This window comes from Lipophrys pholis (assembly GCF_963383615.2).
Source record: "Lipophrys pholis genome assembly, chromosome: 9".
Taxonomy (NCBI): domain Eukaryota; kingdom Metazoa; phylum Chordata; class Actinopteri; order Blenniiformes; family Blenniidae; genus Lipophrys; species Lipophrys pholis.
Genome location: NC_137639.1, coordinates 19,018,936 through 19,036,158, shown reverse-complemented (window position 1 = coordinate 19,036,158; position 17,223 = coordinate 19,018,936). Strand labels below are relative to the sequence as shown.

Below are 17,223 nucleotides of genomic sequence, written 5' to 3'. Positions count from 1 at the left end.
TGGGAAGCGTGTCTCCCGTCTATTTTTAAAGGGGGACTCTATCGTCCTTCTTTGTTATATCTTCTGATGAAGGTTTAACACAGTAAATGCCAGAAAACAGAAAGACAGACAAATTGATATCATAACATCATGACAGTTCTTCATGATAGAGGAAATAGCATATGCATTAATATATTTAATTAAAAAAATCCTGTAAGTTTCAAAGTCAGGAATTTGGTCTGGTGTGTATAGATGCCGTGTGTTTGCCTCTGCATAAGCATAACATCTTATTTACATAACCTTGACTTTTTTTTTTTCCACAACAGATGGTACAATTAAGTGGGAAACACAGCCCCTATGGGAGTGTGGTGCCTTTGAATGTAGATGGAGTGAAACAAGTGGCAGTGATGGAGTGTTGGGATATGAGGCAGAGATTACCCAGGTCTTTTGATTGAAGGCTCTCTCCTCTGCTGGGGTAACGTCACATGCCCCAAGCCATTCGAAACAATTTAAATGCATAGAAAAGCATCGAGTACTGTTGCTATCCGGTAATTCCGCGGGACCACATATGGTGCAGAAATCCCAGTGAGCAATAGCGCAGTATTGCCCACGAAATGAACAACGCGTTAGTCAATATGCTCATTAAAACCTGGATTCCCGTTCCTTTGGTGATCAAAAGCCTTTTCTTTTTGTGCGTCTCTTTAGCATTGTTTGTTCTGATGGTGCCGTTGACACTAAAATGATAATTTTCTTTATCTTGTTTCTATTCATTCACACCTTTTTTCTCCCATCTTCTATCTCTGTATCCTGCCAGGCCCAGACCATGGGGATGATGACAGAGTATTACCACTATATCTTCACCACTCTGGTAATGTACCATGCTTGTTAATGCAAATAGAGTCTCGTTTGTTCTCATCTCGCCGCCGCTTGAGTTTTTGATGAATAGTGGCTAATTGCCAATGGAGTTTGGATCCAGTCCATAACATCAATTTTGTTTGACAAGCCGGAGGCATAATGGAGTCTTCGGTTTGCTGTAGTAAACACTCCACTTTATCCTAAAGTCAACAGAAATCTTTGAGGTAGCAGCACAAAAACAACACCGCACGGATTCAAAACTGAATGGGACGGCAAAGTTAGAAAAATAAACTTGAAAGTGGCCTCTTTGTGCACTCTTACAAAAATATATAGGCAAATAAAGCCAATGAAATATGTGGGAACTCACCTAGTTGTAAACAAAATGTACAACAGCAGTAATCCTGCAATGCACCTTGCAGATAGTTAGATGCACTTTACAGGTCTTAATAATAAATCTGTTCTAAAAAGATGTTTGAGGTCACCAATCAAGTTAACAGGTATATATTTTAGATGATGGCACTGAAGGATGAAGGTTTCTAGTTTTTCTTCCTTTCCGTATACCTCTTGCATGAGAACAAGAATATATCCAGTCCAGGAGCCGTTTGCGTGTTGCCAGACACGAGTCATAATACATAAAAACACAGATAAAAAGGTGTCATTACTTCAAAACGTCTTTGGCTGAGTCAAATTTGGTGCATATCAATGTAATGTAGTTCCAAAACTGTAGCCAACACAGACACTGTAGTTTAGCTTCAGTTAATCTGGAAAACACAGTTGTCGCTCTCAGGAGTGTAACACTCACCAACTTGCGGAAGCTAAAAACAGGTCACGGCAACCAGCAGTTTGCTCCTGTGTGACTAACGGTTCCCCGAGATGGCATGTGTACTCAGGAAAATGCTGGCATGTAAAAATGATACATGATGACATACATACGTGGCCTCATGGTTTCACATTGACACTATTATTTAAAACAAAAAAAATAAAATAAATAATGCCACGGATGATGTGGTGAAGTACAGAAATGTTGATAAAAAGAAATCTGGTTACCCATTACACCATTAAGTGTAAAATCATTTAAGCTGCCTTCAAACCATCAGGCACGTTTAGCTTGGACGCGTCGCTGTTTTCTCCACTCCTTGAGTGTTTTAAGCTCTCATTCCGACAGAGTGATCTGCTCTGACAAACACAAGCAGACCCAGCAGGGAGCCGCCGCCGCTCTTAGCGGCGACCCCGGCTATCTGGTGACACACAGACTGAATGGGAATGAATAGCAGCATGTTCTGTGCTGTTCCTTTCACTCCCTGTTATTGTCTCTGCTTCCGCATCTCTCGTGAGCTCACACTTTCAGTCTCCCCTGACTTGGCCAGTCGCTTGTGATAATACGACATGACATAGAGGTCCAGGCATGATGTGTGTCATCTCTCCCGCCCGGCAGCATGGCAATGACATTGCTCTGGCATGCGACATGTTTGGGTGGCGTGTCTTGTGCTTTGGTAGTTGAATGGAAGACTCGTCTTGACAAGCAGTGTTACTGGAAATTAACACTCAATTACAGCTACCAGTTACATCTTTGAAAAGTATTGGAATGCAAGCTGTGGAATGTATAACTGTTAATAATAATAGGTTGTATGATTATATTTTGGTTGTAACACGTTAGCTGAGCTGTCTGCACTTTGTGGGTCAGTTTTAGGACAGATTCACTGCGTTTCGCTGAAGTTAAATCAATTAGTTGGAGGAAGATTTTCTAAAATCTGGATGTTAACAGTTCTACATCCCAGGTGCTAACCTAACACAACACACGCTAAAGCTAGTGCAGTAGGTACTCCTCAGGATGGGAGATATTCCATGTTGCTTGGATAATTCAGGATCAAACTGCCTCTCCTTTTTGACAACAGTTACTATTTAACAAACTCCTGTTCACTGACTCAGCTAGTAGAGGAGGCTGAATCTTCCAGTCGCTCCTGTTTGTGTTGTGGTGAAGCAGTAACATGCTGAATACAAGTAAATGTTTTGGGGTTTTTTTCTTACAATTTAAGGCTAAAGCATTGGCCAATGCTAAAGTTAACAACTACCACATTAAGTAGAGCAAAGAGGGACAGCAACTCTGCAGTTCTACATTTATAATATGCAAAACAAGCGACAATTAATATGCTTACTGAACCTGCAATAGTCGTGATTGTGTTACTAGCTTAGTTGTGCTTGATAAAGTGTTATTCATGACATCAAATGTAGTTGTCTCGGTGTTAAAGTATCAGTTTCCTAAAAAAAAAAAGAATCTTATTTGACTTGAGATTCAGCAACAGTGATATTTTTCACTCAGCGGATCTTTACAGAAGCAAAGTGTGAGATATAGTCTATCGAAAGCTGCATTACTAACAGACATTAACGTTTTACCTGGCAGCTTGGTATGATCCAAAATCCTCACATGGTACATAAGGCAATATGTTTTGCTCTTGATGCAATTCAGTGATGTCTGTGTATTATCTTCTGAGGGGATCCCGACTTATTAGAGCGTGAAAAGGCAACAGCACAGTGGTACCGGGTAATAACTTGCTTGTCCTTTGAAATGAGCCTGTCATAGCCTCTGTCATGCAGGAGCTATCCACGAGAACCTAAACCGAGAAGTTTGCACCCACTGAAACACTTCTGCATGAGGTCAGAGATTTACAACATCCTGTCCACGGAGAGATTTCTCTGCAACACCAGTTGTGGGATTATACAGAGTTGAAAAATTTACTTGTAATTGGAACAAGTTGCTTTTCTGATGTCCCCAAAAAGCCACAAAAGATGAATTATATTTTACAAACAATTCTGTCCCAGTTAGTTTGTATTCTTAGCTTCAAAGAAACTTGTAACCTACTCGACTCTGCACGACTCTGAGTGTCATATAGAACAATAGTGATTCACTTTGATCTCGCCTTATAAAAGAGAGCACTGTACAGCATTCGGGTGGGAAAGTGAAGAGGAGGAGGAGGAGGAGGAGGAGAGGTATTTCAGTGACTAGCGAGTTTCTTTACTAAGTGCCTTACACGCTCTTGTTCCCCCAGCACTAACCCCACAGGGTGCTAATGAAATATCTATGTTCATCCAAATGTCTTTCCCCGAGCCCCCCAAGCCCATTCTGACACGACACGTGTCAACATGTGACTTCACACTTCAGCTACAATGGCTGCCCCAGAAATTACAACCGCTCAAATTGAATTGCTTTTTGCTTAGAAGTTTCTGAGGGAATGCAAGTGTTGAATTATTGATATGATTCAGAGTTGTGGGGGTTTTCTTCTGCTTTTTAAAAAAAAAAAAAATTCTGTGCTGCAAACATAAATCAAAACATTCTCATTCACATTGAAAAAAAATTAAAATAAATAGGGTAAAACATATGGCATGCCTGCAGTTTTTGAAGAATAATTCAATATGATGAAGAAAAAAACTAAACAAAAAAGCAATAATTTGTCAATTCTAAAAAGATTTGCTTGCAACAGCCCTGCCATTACAGCATTTTTAAAATTTCATTTATTTAAGTGCTTCGCACAGGATTCATCTCCTGATCGACTGTAATATAAACTCACAAGCCACTTCATTAGGTACACTTGTGCAATTGAATATTATTGTGCTATAAATTCTGCCTTTACAAATTTGATATCTGCCTTTGCTATGAGAAGTTTAAATTAATTATATTATATTATATGTGCAATTGTATGTACATGGCTTGCTGTGATGTTTGTAAAACTCACTCACTCCTTGTGACGGCAGATTCTATGTTGTAACCGTTATGCTGGATCTGAAAAAATTATACAGATGTACCTAATGAAGTGTCTGATAATGCAGGTATCTTTTGAATCAGCTGTTCCATTATTGTCTCCCCCTGGAAGGAGACAAATCCTCCAATAGATACTTTTCATCAAAGGCATTCAGAGCTAGCAGACTAAATGAGAATCCATTCTTTCTTCTGCTCTCGTCTCTCAAAAGGACCTCATGGCCATCGACCTGGAGCCGTATCGCTTTTGTGGCGTCAACATGACGGGCTTCCGTATCCTCAATGTGGATAATCCTCAGGTTTCGTCCATTGTGGAGAAATGGTCAATGGAGAGGCAGATACCACCCAAGCCCGACTCAGGCCTGCTGGAGGGAATCATGACGGTATGTTTTATTACTGCTCGTTACATTTTAGGTCTGCCTTCAAAATGTCACGAAAGAACAGTTTGTCTCATCTATCACGTGTGTCTTTTGTCATTATCGAATGACAATTTTAACCCTTTTCACTAACTTCTGCAGTAATCCCCCTATCAATCTCTTTTATGACCCTCATGATTTAGGCCAGTGGTTCCTTACTGTGTTTCTTTGAAGCCCCCCCGGCTTGACAAGTGTCTGATTTGCCTTAACGTTGCCATAAAGCTAATCCTAGTGGTTGCACCAACATCCAAAAGCATGAGCCTTAAACAGAAAAGCAGTAGACGGTTTCTAGATTGTACAAAATTGGTGGGGTATTCATTTTCTTGGAGGCAAGGTGCTCAGGCTTCTGTGCAAGGTTGCACCATTAATTGTACTCATTAGAAATCTGTTTGGATAAGCGACTGCGCTGTTCCCGCTCTGCATCAGTGGCTCTTTCAGTTGTTTGAGTGCTTTGTCTAATAGATCAAATTGTAATATTTCAACACAGCAGAGATGGGTGAGAGTATGCCCATGAGCAGGTCTTATTATAGGTTATTCTTTGACAAGTGCAAATCCGATTTAGACATCCTCAGTGCTGACAAAGCCTCGGGGTCCTAACTGTGATCTCTGGCAACCCGACCGAGAACGTCCCGCACCCCATGTTAAGAAACACTGGTTTACACAAGCTATTGTCTCAGGCTGCGGCTCTAACACAGAACAAAACCATATGGTATGAAGTAGATTGGTATAAATCTTGAGTTTAGCTTTATTTTCAAAAATGATTGCACTTCAAGTTGTGAGTCGTTAGTCCCTGAAGGTTCTGAAGAGCAATAAGTGTCTTTGATTTTAAAGGCAAGAGCCATTATAGAATCGTAAACAAGATTTGGATACGAGACCGTAAATTATTTGTGTAAAGCCAAGATTGAGGAAATACACAGTGCTCAACCTTGAACTAATGGAATTCAGTTTCTTTTGCTCTCTTTAAGCTGTTGCTACAATGAACCAAAAACCCTGAACCTGAGTGACAAAGGAGAAAAATGGCACCGGTAGGAAATTTGCCTGCCGCATGATGATAGCAGGGTCAGATATTAGCAAGAATATTTCCGAGTTATGAGTCTATGCCTTCAACATTGCAGACAGTAAAGTCATGATGGATGTAATGGTGTAGAGAGCGTTCGCTAAGCCCTTTCAAACCAAATTATCCTTTGAATGCACCATTCCCCAAAACTTTTATTTTTTATGAGCAGGTGCATCCCTTCAGAGCCATTCCTGTTCAAATGGGTTCTTTATGATGGTTCATGCGTCATTGTCTCGGTATGTTTTCTAGGAAAATGATAGTGACTTTAGCTTTCTCAAATGGCCCAAGTCATCCGGACGTCAGCTCAGCGATGCTCCTCAGAGGGAAGATAGAGCAAGATGTGACCTGCAAGTGGAAATGTGATATACTCTCCGATTTTACTTAATCATACAGTCAGTAACGTAGACAAGTCAAAAATAAGGTTATATAGCGAGCAAAGCTTGTAATATCATGTATAATTAAAGCGGGCAGTGGTGGACTAGAGGTTAGACAAGAAAGGTTACCAGGTATGAACCCAATACAGATAGTTGACCCATGATGGTGACCTAACAAGATCAATGACCCCCATCAACTCCCAGGGGGCCACGCTGTGGCAGCCCACTGCTCCCAGGATGTGGAGTTAATGTTAACTTTGTATATAAGTTCAGTGCAGAGAGGTCATTATTTTTCCTCAAGGAGATCAACACATTTTCTTTTCCGCTTTGTTCTTAATACATTTGAATGTTGTTTTGATATAATAGTGAGAGAGTTCCTATGTCTCCAGCAAGAGTTTTCAGGATGCTGACACATGGCTGACCGACACTTCGATGCCCATGAGAAGGAATCCAGCCTAGTAGCATACTCGGGAGTCTAGTGGATTCCATTCCACGTTAGAGAGTATTTAATTTATAGTTTGAAGATATTCTAAAATATGTGTGAGGTAACAAATGTGTGGATGTCTGTAATTTTGTTTTTCAGGTCATTGAAGTGTTGCATACAGTTACCTACATCCTAATGGCAATTCAATCCTTTTCAGAAAAAGAAGAAATAATACATTTACCTCACTTGCATGTTTTTACCCAGTGATTAAAGTGCAGACAGAGAGATCACGAAAAGTCCAAACCTACAACATTCTCACTAAGACCCAGTGCAGCTCTTCACATTAACATATCAGATTTAACTCACTAAAGATGATGCGAAGCTTGCCACATTTTAGCCTGACATATTTGTCACGTTGTTATATGTCATGGGTGAAGAAAAATATTTCACACATTTGAAGGTAAATCTTTCCATATATTATAGTAATGTTTCAGCAAACCATTCAGAAAAGTGAGTGATAACTGTTTTTCACTTCACGATTTCTTGATGTGGTGTTAATAACAATAATTAATAATTAATTTAACCACATACAACTGTGTTGCCAGGTGTTTTTTTTGCTGAGGCAGCATTTATGATATAGTGAATCGTGTTATTACTTAGAAAATGATAGCAGGCAAAATGTTAATTGTATATCTTTTTTAACAAACATGATCAATAACGAGAAAACACGGGGAAAGTACAGGGATAGAACATACAAGTGATCTTAAGGAAACAAAATCTCTAATCATGTAAACGTTACAAAATATGACTTTAACCGTTTCTTCTGTTTTACAAGCGACCAGTTTTACAAGCGACCAGCTAACACAATGTTCACCCCTTATTCCAGACAGATGCAGCTCTGACCTATGACGCGGTCCACATTGTGTCCGTGTCGTACCAGCACGCCCCGCAGATGACGGTGAACTCGCTGCAGTGCCACCGTCACAAACCCTGGAGATTCGGAGGGCGCTTCATGAGTTTCATCAAAGAGGTGATGAGGCACCTTTGGCCTGTCGCTTTTCGATTTTCGAGTTATTTATATTGGAACATACTGATTGAGTGACGAACAAGACAACAGGAGCGGAGTGGGGATCATGTAGTCACCCGAGACCGAGATATTTATCCAGCATATCAATCACATCCGCACACAAAGTAAACCCGGTCTTGATAGACGCATCAAAGCACCGTTGTTGGCAGCTTCATAAATTCCCTGTATTCATAACCTATTTTTCAGAAAGCATGTACTGTAACCTTTTGAAAGCACAACTTGTGTAATCGGCTCCTATTTCATCTAACATGACTGTCTGACAGTTACTCAGAATACAAAAACAAGCCTCTGCAAAATGGCAGATTAAGCGCGTGTGGAGACGCTGCTATTTGTATCTTCATTTGTTCAAACAACAAAATCATTTGTATTTGTCTTGGGTGTGGTTTAAAGATGTTAAAAATGGCAGGAATCCCATTTGTTTTGTGTTTTTCTTTCTCTTCATATAATCACTCACATGACAGCTGAATTAAATCATTAATCTCTTGGATCTACTGAGTTTTACACGAGCTTCCGTTACTAACCAGGATCCCTCAGCCGTGGGAACATTTAGAGATAAAGCCTTTTCCTCAGCCACTTCCTTTACCAAAACAGATGACAACTCACTTTGACTGCTGCTGTTATACATGCCTCAGTGCAAAGCGTGCTGTCAGCATTTGTGGCCAATCTCATGCATGCTCTTTGACCGTTTCGCGTCATTTTTAACGTTGGAGTCTCTCTTGAGGTTCAGTTGAGGACCGTGTCCGTATTCAGCCCGACAGCAACCTTCTCAATCTACCACAATGTGTCCACGCTGCATCGTCCTCTTATTGTCATGCTTAGGAGCAAAACACTGAGACTGCTCAAAGGCACATGGGTCAGAGTCCAAGCGGATCGTCGTCGTGGCTCTGCCGGTCACCTTTAAACATCACAAAAGTACATAAATCCCTTTGTCATACCGTGCCAGTGGCGGGTCGTTGCTTTGCATTCTGTGGGGCAGGCAGGGGATTTGTAGGTAAGCAGTGCCTCCTACATACTGTAGGTCCAGTGACCTGCGTCTTTGGAGAGGGCAGAGTGGCTGAGTGAATGCAGGGTGTCCACACATACTTGGTATCAGTGGCCACTCCTCCTCCAGTCTGTGGGAAGCTAAGCTGTCTAGCTCAGTGGTAAACAGGGTCGGAAAAGGGCTTGAAAACAAAGTGTAAACAAGTGCAAACTGTTGTAGGCCCTAATGCATTGCTTTGAAGAAAAATTGGAGTGCGTGGGAGATTTTAAATGGCCACAGCTTGTTGTCCCCCCAAAGGTTTTTCACCAACAGCAGACAACATCCTTGAAAGAAAAATCCCTGATCTTTCCAGATGACATCGGTCTCACTTCCTCGATGTGTATTGAAATGCAGTGTTTGAAACATTTAGAGCTCAAACACTCAGCTTGCTGTGTTAAATGGTAAGCAAAGAACGTTTTAGTTTAACCTCCAAACAAAATGATTTGCGCATAACTCAGACATCTTTGGTATCCGTCCGTCCTCCTGAGGTGAAGAGATGGTGCACATGTTTGAGATATTTAATTAAATTCTTTTTTCAGGGATGAGCAGGACACTAAAAAAAAACCTGTCGGTTGGTTATTGTACAGCAGGACATCAACACCAGAGAGGTGTTGATATGTGTGTCAAGGCTTTCTGCAGATGCAGTTTCAAGAGCCACTTAAGCGAGACACATTTGTCGGATTTCAGGCAGCGCTGCAACATGGGTTTGCGCATTATTTCTCTTGCTGATAGTCGCGAGCTGAATCGTGATGAAAATGCACGTTTGTAAAAAGACAATGCGTGTCTGGAATCACATATGGACAACAAACCATCCTGTTGGTCTTGGAGCTTCAGAATTAAACATTGAGCAATGAGCACTTTTATGAAGTCCAACACCATAAACTTCAGAGCAAGAGGATTGTCACAGAATGACGCCCCAACGCTTGAACAAAACTGTGCCAAAACTGGCCATCCTTATTATATAGTCTGCAACTGTCACAACTGTTACACTTGTAGTTTTACACCAGTGTTTGTATTATTTTATTTTGTCACCATTACATTTGTATTTCTTTTAATCAGGATTTTTTATTTTTTTTTTCTCTATATCAAACTGTGTGATGGCATCTTTGTGACCCGCCAGAACTCCTGAAGCTCTTTGGTGCCCTCCTGGGGAGACATACCCCACACCACTGCTTTACAAACTGAGGCTGGTTAGGTCGAATAGAATTCTTCAAGTGTGCTATGGGGCAGGCTCAGACATAAATCATGCACAACCCTGCCAGATAACTCTCACCCATTTATAATGCTGCTTCAATGAAAATGTTAATACAGCAATGTTAATGTGGGTTCGACACTTTTACTGATCGCCGGGACTGATAGAGTCAAATGGCTTCACAGCTGAGAAAGTTCAGCTTTCTTCCTTGAGAATTTATTGCTCTGAAATCTGATGGCTGATATGATAAATGTAATTTTTCTAACTGACATAATAGAAATCAGTACAAGATTATTGAGTACCAGCACATGTGTCAAATTTATATAAACATATATTTGTGCAATACAAATGCTATGTAGAATTATACCATATTGCTGCATGTGTTTCTAATACTTGAGTATAAAAGACAACAACAAAAGAGTGAGTCATCTTTATAAGATGCCTTCCCATGATTGTGACGAAAAGCAAAGGAATCTGATTACATTGTTGTACTGACAAAAAACATAAACTTGTGTTTGGTTATAAAAACGCTAACTCAGGTCTGATTTACGCCAGCTGCAAGACAGGACTGTGACATGTTGTGAAGGTCGAATTGGCCCTCAGGATGTGATATGGCTCAGGCATTTATGTCATTCGTTGAATTAGAGCTGTTTGAACATGCCACCCACTTCCATGGCAGGGGGCCAGAGGGAATGAGGTATGAGGGGATTTCGGAAAAACAGAGTGCCACAAATTTCTCTTTGAAGCTTCGATCTTCTCAAAACAAGTTCTGGCAAGCCACAGTGTCGACAGGCAGCCATGGGCTGCACGGCGGCAGCCGTTTGGATTTTTAAATATCAGAAAAGTGCTGTGGCTTGACAAGCAGGGATGGATTACCCTATTGCACCAGTTGAGTGGAGAGAAAGGAAAGAAATGATAGTGACCCTGAAAGCTTTGCACACCAATAAAAACACTCTTCAACAATGGCCGATATAGACAGAAACAATCTATGGAGGTAGACGAGAACAGTGGCTGCAGGCATTGGTCATAAACCGGCTTGTGTTTGCTCGTACACATGTTTATGTGGGTGGGTATCACAGAATTGTAACAGGGGCAGTTATAACCCCCCCACACACCACCACCACCACCACCTCATGGGGAATCAAGCAAAAAGGAGATGGCTGTTAATTAACTCTGCGGTCTGGAGGGAAAATGCATCGGAGGCGTTGAAATGTAAAATGTAATTAAAAAAAGGAAATGCAGTCTGTCTTTACCTTTGGTCGGTCTGTGCACGTGTACATGTGAACTCTCTCGATGAAGCATGCCTCCTAACAAGACTCACACACCTCTGTGACGATATATTTACAGTGAAACATGCAAGAAAGAAATAAGGATATCAAGTGTCATACCAATGCACCACATTGGAACTATAAACACTCTCCAAAGGTAAAGTTAAACAACATGGCGGTGCAACCTTTAGCAAGAATGATGGAACGAAATGGATTTTAGACTTTAGTACAATTAGATTGTTGATGTTTAGTCGCTGTGGTATAGTGTACCCGTGCCATCACCTTACAGCAAGAAGGCTTCTGGTTTGATTCTGCTCGCCAAGCTTCCTTGTAAGCTGCATGTTCTTCCTGTGTGTGTCGGCAAGTACATTGCTATAGCCTAGTTTTATGAATTGTGTTGCACAGTTTAGAAATAGTTAGCACTGTCTCTTCACAGGCAGAAGATCCATCATCTATACCTCTTTATCCAGTCCAGGAAGTAGACCACGACAGCTTAGTATGGGCCGAGACAGGATACACACAGGTGCAGGTCACCAGTCCATCGCAGGGCAAACACAGAAAGACTGACATTCAAAAGTGAAGTACCTGCATGCGCAGGAAGAACATGCTGGAAAATTCCACTCCACCACCATTATCCAACCAAATGAGATCTGTCTGAATTTCTCCTAAAGACTTGTTTGTTAATTAGTAGATGTTTGTGTGTGGGGGAGACTGTTTGTCTCCATGTTAGCCCAGTGCTTTTCGCTCTGTGTTAGCCTTAAGCAGATTCAGAGAGAAAATGATTATGTTTAACCTGATTTTATGTAGCATGCCACAATGTCTTAAGTTTGCCAATTCATTTTTTGCAAATAAATATATTTAAGCCGTGAATTCCGTTGTTTTCAGTCCCACTGGGATGGTCTGACGGGGAGGTTGTCCTTCAACAAGACAACGGGCCTTCGCACAGACTTCGACTTGGACATCGTGAGTCTTAAAGAAGACGGACTGGAAAAGGTACTTGTCCTTAAAATGTGTAGTTTTAATGTGGCATTCTGTGCCGTGATGGAATAAGAGCACAACACAAAGAGATGCCTCTGTGATGACTATACCATAAAAAGAATTTATTGGATTACTGATTCCAGAGAAACACTTTCGATTTTGCTCCCGATGTGGAACAGATAATACCAATTTGACAGTATCATTTACCTCCTAACAAGGAAGCAAATTGGCTGTTTCAACATAAGCATAAGTTAGTGGATCATAAAGCAAATTGGATTAGGGTACACATTAGGGTGTTAATTGCTGCCTCTCTTAATGATAATTTGAGGTGATGCCCAGAATGCTGTTTGGTGGTAATGAGCTGTATAAACATGTTTCACAAAAAGGAAAGAAAAAAAAAACAAAAAAAACAAAAACAAACTAAAGGGTTAGTAATGTAGAAGTTATTTTATTGTACTGGAGGGCTTTTGGACTACAACTGCTATTCTCTGCTAAGGGGCTTTCATACATTATGAATACATCAAATAGGGATAAGTCCCATTATGACTTCCTCAAGTACTCCCTAAAGGCTCAAGACTATATAATAGCAGGGGCTTTTCAGCTTGTAACCCTTCTGTTCAAGGATAGAGCTTGTAAGTCTGAAGCTTGGAAATGATTTTTCTTCCTTTCACTGGCATCTTGTCCTGCACGTGGTCAATTAAGTTGAAGCACAGTCATCTTTGGAAAGTATTTGATGCCATATTAGTGTCTTCTCATTGTGTCGCTGACAAATCCGACGCTAAAGCATGTTAGCGTTGATCCAGCGCTCCGCTGCAGATTGCTTGTGTGTGTGTGTGTGTGTGTGTGTGTGTGTGTGTGTGTGTGTGTGTGTGTGTGTGTGTGTGTGTGTGTGTGTGTGTGTGTGTGTGCGTGCGTGTCCATGCAATCGGCTTTAACTGTTTGAGCCTGTTAAGATGTGGACTTTTTTCCTCAACTAATCCATTGTAATTGAATATTAGCCCAAGTTTGAGCCCATGCTAGAATTATGAACAGGTTCTTGGGGAAAGTCACTTTTGGTTCAACACCGGTGTGCTCAGGAGGGTGAGATAAGTGTAATACCCTGCGTGTGGGTACATGAGTAAATAACTTTTGCTGAAGCCTTTTTCCTAATCATGTTTAATGAATTGAGTTAATTGTAATTGGGTACAATTAGAAAGAATTTTCCAAAGCGGGAAGCACTCGGATATTTTTAAGTCTTTCTCCTGGAGTCCTCTTTGGTTGTGTGACAAGCTGTAACTAATGTGCTTTTCAAATTGGAGCATATGCCGCTCACTGGATTAGGCAAGGAGGACACTAACGTTCATGCTTTTTGAGGCGTGGGTAGGGGCGGGTTGTTCATCTTTAAAATGGATCCACCTCAAGCACAAACCTCAGCGAATATTAAAAGCTCTGTCTGTAGGAACAGAGGATGGGAGGAGGGTTCGGAGCTCGACTTGCAAACAGAGATTGTTACCGACAGCCACAGGACTATTTGTGCTAATGATATGTTCCAGAGTGCGTCTCTGCAATATGCAGGGATTCTTTGCCTGCAGGCGTCGTGCATGTATAACTCCTTTTATTTGCTGAAATCTCTAGGCTTATCTCACCGAGACTGCAGAGAAAATTTACTTTCACAATGCGATCCAACCAGCAACCCTGTGCTGCATCTTCATTCAAATTATCCCTAAGCTTTTTGGATTATTTGCTACTTTTAATAACGTTTCTGTTTTGTCAGGCTTACTGTTGATCCTTACTTTTTTTCTGTGCACATTTGCACACACGGCAGACTCTCACCGCTCCTTCACATTAGGCTGCATTCTTTTTTTTTTGCTCATGAAATTTTCTTCTCTTTGTAATTCGACTGTGATTTGTTGGGATAGTACACACTCCCTTCAAGTGATTCCAGTCTCTTAGATTCACCCATTGTGCTCAATTCTTTTCAAGTCACACGCTAAAGTACCCCCCCCCCGCTTTCCAAAACACCCCGGACTGATGATAAAAGGTGACTCAGCCAATCATCTAATGCAGCCAGAGCCGTTTTCAACCTGGGACTAATGTGGGAGATGGTTGGCGGAGGAGTCTGCTGAGGTCACAGCCCACCAACAGACACAGAACACTTAACTACACACTTTTCATCTTCCTCAGGTGGGGAAGTGGAGTGTGTCGGGAGGTCTTAACATCACCGAAGTGCCCAAGCGAAAAGGGATGAACATCACCGATTCCCTGGCTAACCGCTCCCTCGTCATCACCACCATCCTGGTAGGTCACCTGTGTAGTCTGTGTACCGTAAAAAGATGTCCTTCCCAGCTTTGCCTCTGAAAAGACTGTAAATCAAACCTTATAGGTGCAGCTCAGAAATATATATGGGAAATGGAATAAAATCCATTGAAAAATGTCAAATACACATTTAGATTTCTCACATGTACAAATAAACATTTCCAAATATTTAAACATTTGATAAGATTTAGATGCATTTCCTTTTCTTTATAACAAGAGGCCAGTAATATGACAATGAAAAAATAAAAAATTAAAAGCTGCTTGGTGGGGGGGGGGGGGGGGGGGGGGGGGGGGGGGGGGGGGGGGTGTTAGTGTTATGTGTTTTAAGTGTAGAAATAACTCACAAAAACAATTAACTTCCCTGTAATATTATATCTTTTTTTTAACTGTCCATGTATGTTTAGCTGTTTGCGTCAGTGATATTTCAGTATGAAAACAACCGCAATGTTTAACTCTCAAAACATTTCTACATCAGAAAGAGGTTTGCTCAGTTTACATCTCAGTGACTGTCACTGTATAACTGATCAAATATAAACATAGGGAAACCATAGATTATACGTTCTACTTTATTGTAATATGCAGACGTATCAGCTTTAAGATTTGCTAAAAGAGAGAAAAAATAGGCGACAAACGATTGTCGAGAGCATATTAATTACATGTTCAGACTGAAAGGAGGAAAGAGGTGTAGTTAACACTGTCACTTGCTGTTGGGGTCTGTGTGGCGCTGACATGGTGCTGCTGGCACAGACGGTTTGCCATGCATACCCCTTCAGGACAGATATACAAGCTACAATGATAAACACTGTTATTATGTCTATATTGGGAGTACAAAGCGGCAATTATGACAAGTACGGTCAAGGTAGGACGTAATTAGTGCCTTTTGGGTGCCATCCATGTTAATTCTGTCTCTAAGAGGAGAAATGGAACAAGGATTTAGGCAGTTTAATATTGAACTACTCTACAAGGAAACACCAGTGGATATGCTTTTAATGCCATATGGGGCTGTTATTCAGAATACAAGGAGGGTTACAAGCACAATTTTAAGTTTTCTCCAAATATTTGGGATGGGGTTTTTTTTTTCTGTCATATTTCTGACACATCTGTTCATTTGCTCTCTCTTTGGGAATCATTAGATTAAGATCATAAAACTGACTATTTCGGAATTGCCAAGAAGAGAGCTTCAACTTTAATATCAATCTCCCCTCTCGGTGTAATGACATTGCATCAAACTGATTCCAGTGATGCATGAACAAGACGTCTGACAGCTTTATAGTGATAACTCTGTTGAAGAGATTAAGGCGCTTAATGTGTTTTTCCCCTTACATTAATTGTTTGCACTCCATTGCCTGTAATGTGTCTGCGCAGGCCCACCTTCCTCCTCTTACTGTTATGCACGCCCATGCTGCGATTGTGAGGGTAGATGTGAAATAAACACTTTGATTCGAGTCCAAACCTTGGGGAATAGCACGGATTGGAAGGCTCGAAACAGATGGTAATGACTTTCTCCTTTAACATGCAAACTTTTTGATCAAGTTAATTGGACGACTTCAGCAAAGTTTGAGGCTAAGCGCTTACTCCCTAAATGCATTGTCATCAAGTATTCATATCTTATTATTTATTTAAGGGGCCATCCTAATTCTAATGTCCAAGCGGCTTAATACTTTCATGGCAAACAACAATGTTTATCATTTACTGTGTGTTTTTCCAGGCGGTTCCATTTAGTTGGAATTTATTTAATAAATTAGGGCCAAATTGATGTTCGTATTGTGCCACTCTTAAGAGACATGCCACCAGGGCACTCAACGTCTTATTTCCGACCCCCCTTCCACCTACACTTTCACCACCTCTGCCTCACCCCATAAAATAATTTCCTGAGGGAATAAAGAGTGCCATGCCTCCCTTTTTTCTCCTCTCAGACTGCATCTTTTCTCATCTGTGACACACACACACACACACACACACACACACACACACACACACACACACACACACACACACACACACACACACACACACACACACACACACACACACACACACACACACACACACACACACACACACACACACACACACACACACACACACACACACACACACACACACACACAAAGAAAGGGGTCACCTTCACAAGAGAATCAATTACTCCTCTTCTGAGCTCAGTTTGTAAATTATACATCTGGCTATTGGAGGCAATAAATTGTATTACAGCTTTTGCATAAATGGTCCAACATGTTTTGAAATGCACAGCGGGATATGCAAGTCTATCTGGCAGGCAAATGGTAACAGGCACTAAATAAAGGAAATCATTTACGAGCAATTCTGTGTTAGTCATTGTCACTGCAGGCATCAGCTCAGTTGCTCTCCCTTGGAGGCTGGTGACAATTGATGAAGGCAGCGTTGTGGGCATGTTCCATTTCACTGCTGCATTCTGTTCCTAATCAAGCTTTTATACAGCCCCAAATTATGAGCAGCCAGGCACGATATTACAGGCTAGTAAAGAGCGTCGGCTACCTGACCATA

At 41.1% G+C, this 17,223-nt stretch overlaps 1 protein-coding gene across 1 annotated transcript in view; it reads left to right on the top strand.

Moving 5' to 3' along the window:
- Window positions 1-17,223, top strand: part of grik3 (glutamate ionotropic receptor kainate type subunit 3) — a 105,915-nt gene that overhangs the window by 62,266 nt on the left and 26,426 nt on the right. Inside the window, exons 5-9 of the mRNA XM_080472293.1 lie at window positions 794-847; window positions 4,801-4,971; window positions 7,746-7,889; window positions 12,313-12,420; window positions 14,569-14,682. Coding sequence (XP_080328419.1) covers window positions 794-847; window positions 4,801-4,971; window positions 7,746-7,889; window positions 12,313-12,420; window positions 14,569-14,682 — 591 coding nt within the window. The remainder of the gene's footprint in view (window positions 1-793; window positions 848-4,800; window positions 4,972-7,745; window positions 7,890-12,312; window positions 12,421-14,568; window positions 14,683-17,223) is intronic.